At 37.9% G+C, this 5447-nt stretch overlaps 1 protein-coding gene across 1 annotated transcript; it reads left to right on the top strand.

The window, feature by feature from the left end:
• Positions 1–1462: 1462 nt before the first annotated feature.
• LOC129658500 (40S ribosomal protein S24-like) lies at positions 1463–1956 on the top strand. The gene has a single exon (XM_055589451.1). It carries the CDS (start codon positions 1463–1465, stop codon positions 1853–1855), a length of 393 nt encoding a protein of 130 aa, XP_055445426.1. The 3' UTR covers positions 1856–1956.
• Positions 1957–5447: the final 3491 nt, after the last annotated feature.

A 5447-nucleotide genomic window follows, 5' to 3' on the forward strand; every position in this document is an offset into this window, starting at 1 on the left:
CGACTATTTAAGATTATGTTTATAAAACCCAAAAGTACAAAAAACATACAATATTAAGTGCAATAACTAAACATTAAAAAAAGAAGAATTACAGTAAGAACCCAAAAACAGAAAGAAATGGTCTGAAATGTTAACTGGTGCTTAGTTTTTGTATTATCTATAAGCATGTGTAACATTTTGTAATCATAAAAGCTGCATCTGTGGGTAACTAAATAGTGGATCACTCATGCCTGGCTATAAGACTAAGAGAGTTAGATCTCCAAATAGAACTTTTGTGGCCTGTGCCAGTCATCATAGTGATGATAATGCCATTATCGTAGCCAAGGACATGGATAGTAGGAATGTGGGTGGAATAAAATGTTAGTGGCAAGATAAATCGGAGGGTCAGTCACATTCTTTGGTTGCCCTTCTGCCTAGAGGATCCCTGGGAAAGACAATCGTTTTGGCCAATTAAGCCCACTAAATTTTTCAACAATGTACATGGGAACAACTTCAAAAGTGAGTGACCAGATGTTCCACTACTTTCAGTCTGTGGAAGCTTGACAAACTTACATGAATTATGTAAATTTTTTAAACTAAATGTGACCTTTTGTGTAGCCAGGTTGGCGAAATAGGCCAATCCATGTATGTAAACAACCCTAAGGGGTATATGGAGTAGGAATCGTGGTGTCAACTATCACCGATGTTTAAGATTTCCAATTAAGTATATATATTTCTGATTTCTCTTAAGTATATATTGACAGTATATACTGTCAATATCTTTCTAGAAAGTTTGTACCAATCTACACTCTGGGTGGGGGATAAATGAGAGACTGCAGGTCATGTACATTTTCCAGCATGCTTGCTGCAAATGTGCTGCTTTCTTTGGTTCAAAAAAAGGGACGATCTATCATAATAAAAATGATCATCATATGTGCTCTTATTTTATTATTTCAAGCAAATCCTACTCAAATTTTGGCTCTTCCTCACTGTAGGTAGTAAATTTCTTGCCACTCATCCATGTGCACAATAATTCACATATGCATAGTGAGAACTGCTACCCTGAAGTGAACTACTGAACACAATCAGAACATTTCAGTTTTCCTTGTTTTGGTTTCTAGAAGATATTTTTAGTAACAGTAAGTATTTGAAAGTATAATTTCATTGGCCCTCTTGAGTCCTTTTCATTGTACTCATGTCACATTTTATCAGTTGACTAAATACAGGTTTCCCAATATTTTTTAGTGGTAATTTCCACACACCCCATTAAAGGAAAAGATGCAAATTCCTCAAAAAGTACAAAGACTAGGATTCCTGATTCTTTTTTTTTTTTTTTTCATTCAACGATTATTTGTTGAATATTTGATATATGCCAAGTATAGTTCTAGGAGCGGGGGGTATAACAGTAAGAAAAACTGATCAAAAACAAAAATCTCTGACTCCGTGCTTTTCCTCCCTGGCTGCTTGAAGATTAGCTGTCATCATGAAAGACACAATAACTATCTGGACCAGGAAGTTCATGACCAACCGACTGCTTCAGCAGAAACAAATGGTCATCGATGATCTTCACCCTGGAAAGGCAACAGTACCTAAAACAGAAATTCGGGAAAAACTGGCCAAAATGTACAAGACCACACCAGATGTCATCTTTGTATTTGGATTCAGAACCCATTTTGGTGGTGGCAAGACAACTGGCTTTGGCATGATTTACCATTCCTTGGATTATGCAAAGAAGAATGAGCGCAAACACAGGCTTGCAAGACATGGCCTGTATAAGAAGAAAAAGACCTCAAGAAAACAGCAAAAGAAACGCAAGAACAGAATGCAGAAAGTCAGGGGGACTGCAAAGGCCAATGTTGGTGCTGGCAAAAAGTGAGCTGGAGATTGGACAACAGAAGAAGTAAAGATTCTGCAATGACTGTATCTGTGGTGATTGTGCAGATTTTTCATGAAAGAGAAAATAAACTAAAACGTTTTGAGTACAGTTCAGTTCAGTTCAGTGGCTCAGTCATGTCCAACTGTTTGAGACCCCATGGACTACAGCACTCCAGGCCTCCCTGTCCATCACCAACTCCCAGAGTTTACTCAAACTCATGCCCATTGAGTCGGTGATGCCATCCAACCATCTCATCCTCTGTCATCTCCTTCTCCTCCCGCCTTCAATCTTTCCCAGCATCAGGGTGTTCTCAAATGAGTCAGCTCTTCACATCAGGTGGCCAGTGTACTGGAGTTTCAGCTTCAACATTAGTCCTTCCAAGGAACACCCAGGACTGATTTCCTTTAGGATGGACTGGTTGGATCTCCTTGCAGTGCAAGGGACTCTCAAGAGTCCCGTCAAACACCACAGTCCAAAAGCATCAATTCTTCTGTTGCTCAGCTTTCTTTATAGTCCAACTCTCATTTCTGACTCCATTTTTTTTTCTTTTTTTTAAATTTTTTTATTATTATTATTTTTTACTTTACAATATTTGTATTGGTTTTGCCATACATCAACATGCATCCGCCATGGGTGTACACCTGTTCCCCATCCTGAACCCCCCTCCCACCTCCCTCCCCATTCCATCCCTCTGGGTCATCCCAGTGCACCAGCCCCAAGCTTCCTGTATCCTGCATCAAACCTGAACTGGCAATTCGTTTCTTATATGATATTATACATGTTTTAATGCCATTCTCCCTAAGCTTACATTTCAGTAATTAAGTATTTGTTATCTATATATCTTTTATACAAAGCTCTATATCTAACCCATCACAAATCCAATCAGCTTTACCTTCCTTCAAAATATATCCAGATCCTGACCACTTTGCATGACCTCCATAGCTAATTTCTCTTCTCATCATCCTAAGAGTATTTTGGGCTGTTTTCCTTGCTTTCAACTTCCATCTCCCTCAACCCCCTCATCACCACTCACATACAGAGTTTATTCTCAACATAGGAACCAATGTCACCTTTTAAAACCAAAGTCAAATTCATTTCTCTGTTGCTCAAAGCCCTCCTATGGCACTCCAGCTCACTTAGAGAAGAACCAAAACTGTGCATTGGTCGACAAAGTCCTACAGAATCTGGCCTCCTGATACCTCTCTGACCTGATTTATCACTCTCTCCTTTGCTCATTTGCTTCAGTGATGGTGGCCTCCTTGCCTTTAACTCACAGGATATCTTTGTGCCTCAGGGCCTTTGCACATGTTACTACCGCTGCCTGGAATACTCTTCTCCAAATACCCACAGGACTCACTCCCTCACCAACTTCAAACCATCCCTCAAATTTAATCTTCTTAGCAGGGTGTTTCCTGACCATTCCATTAAAAATGGCAACCTAGTATTCTTTCTGCCTTCCTAAACAATTTACTCCAAAGCCCAGAAAATTAAACATTCATGCAGTGTAGAGTTAAGGGGCAGCAAACCTGTACAATACATAAAATACATCGATGGGATGAGGAGGGCATCAATGAATGGGCCATTGTCAGAGGAAGCTTGAAGTCAGATATCAAGATCTAAAAAGAAAAAGATGAGTAGAGAGTGAAGAGTTCAGCCATGAAGAAGTGAGGGCTGGTAGCAGCACCAGGAAACTGGTTATATTCAGCAAGAAGTGATCTAATACAAAAACATGTTAAAGGTAATGGCAGTCAAGTTTCTACTGGGGGAGAAGGGATTTACAAATATAGAAAAGGAGAAAACTAAAATGAACTGTGGTGTTGGACTGGAGCTGGAAGCTAATATTAACTCATGCTTTCAGTATATTAGATATAGAAATAAACATATGTATAAATGTGTATATGTATATGTGTGTATAATCATACATATAATCCCAACTCTGTCCATTAAAAAGATTTAGAGGCAGCAAACTCTTATTAGCCACAAACATATCTAGCACTCAGATCTTAGTTTCCAAATATTCAATGTCATTTTCCACTTACAGGGTCCAGGGATCTTTTAAAGTGATTGATTACAGGGCAGGGCAGGGAAATTCAGATAAACCTGAAGAATCTAACATGCCAGAGAGAAAGAAAGTGTGCAAAGATGAGGTTTTGTCAAAATGACATGGATGTCAGCTTGAAAGGGACCCCACTGGCCAAATCTGGGAAAATTTGAGCAATAAATTAAATAACAATGCTAAAAAAATATAACCTGCTGAATAAAACAAAATTCATGAGTTCACCTTGATACAAAGTTTTAAAATAACAAATAAATGGAGAGAAGGGAAAGATTTTCTCTATAGTAGAATGATGACTAATAAATATAGTGAAACTCATGGACCATCATAGTAGTAATCAAGCAGGAAATATAGACAGATGCTAAATCTAGTGGATGAAAGTCAATGCAAAATGGGATATTTACATACTCTCAAAATACCTGCCCATAAAATGCTTTTTTAATTACAAAAGGAAAAAAGAGTAATTTTACAGTAGTGATGCCTGACTTCTTAATGAAGTGATCAAAGTCAACGTTTTCAATTATGAGACAAACTGAAATCACCTATCACTTGACAGGATAAAATAAGAACAGAACTTTACTTATGTTGCATTTTACCAAAAATGTATAATTAGAATCTAATCATCAGGAATATCAGATAAATCCATATACAGGGACACTTTACAAAATGTTCAGCCAGAACTCTTCACAAGTGTCAAGGCTGAAAGTCAAAGAAACATCAAAAAACTGTGCTTTTTCCCAGCTTTATTGAAATATACTTGACAAATAAAATTCTAAGATATTTAAAGTGTGCAACATAACAATTTGATATACGTATACATTGTGAAAGGATTCCCCCATCAATGAAAAACTGTTTTTGATTGAAGGACACGAAAAAGACATGACAACCAAATATAATATGTGATCCTAGTTAGAGTCCTATTGCATGAAGAACATTACAAGGACAACTGATGAAACGAGATGAGATGGCAGTAAAGGATCGATGCTAATATCCTAATTCTTATGGCTCTGTTATGGTTGTGTAGGACAAAGTTGTTCAGGAGTGATAGCCACTTCCTCTAAAAGGTTCATTAAACAGTAGTTTCTTGTATCCTTTTTTTTTTTTTCCTGTAAGTTTAAAGTAATTTCTAAATAAATATGTAAACAATGGCTTCCCAGGTGATGTAGTTGTAAAAAATCCACCTGTCAATGCAGGAGACACAAGAGACATGGGTTGGATCCCTGTGTCCAGAAGATCCCCTGGAGTAGAAAATGGCAATCCACTCCAGTATCCTTGCTTGGGAAACATGCACAGAGGAGCCAAGTCGGCTACAGCCCATGGTTGCAGAGTCAACATGACTGAGCATCCATGTGCTCTCCATGTGTGTTTCATGTAAACAGCATTGTGAATCCATCTAACACATTCCCCACTCTCTGTACCATTTATTTTTCTCCAGAGCACGTCTCAACATCTGATACACAACACATTTTACTTACCACTGTTATCTGCCTTCCTCTACTAGAATAGAGGCTACATGGATTTTTGTATTACTTTTCC

This window comes from Bubalus kerabau, chromosome 8 (genome assembly GCF_029407905.1).
Source record: "Bubalus kerabau isolate K-KA32 ecotype Philippines breed swamp buffalo chromosome 8, PCC_UOA_SB_1v2, whole genome shotgun sequence".
NCBI classification, from domain to species: Eukaryota; Metazoa; Chordata; class Mammalia; order Artiodactyla; family Bovidae; genus Bubalus; species Bubalus kerabau.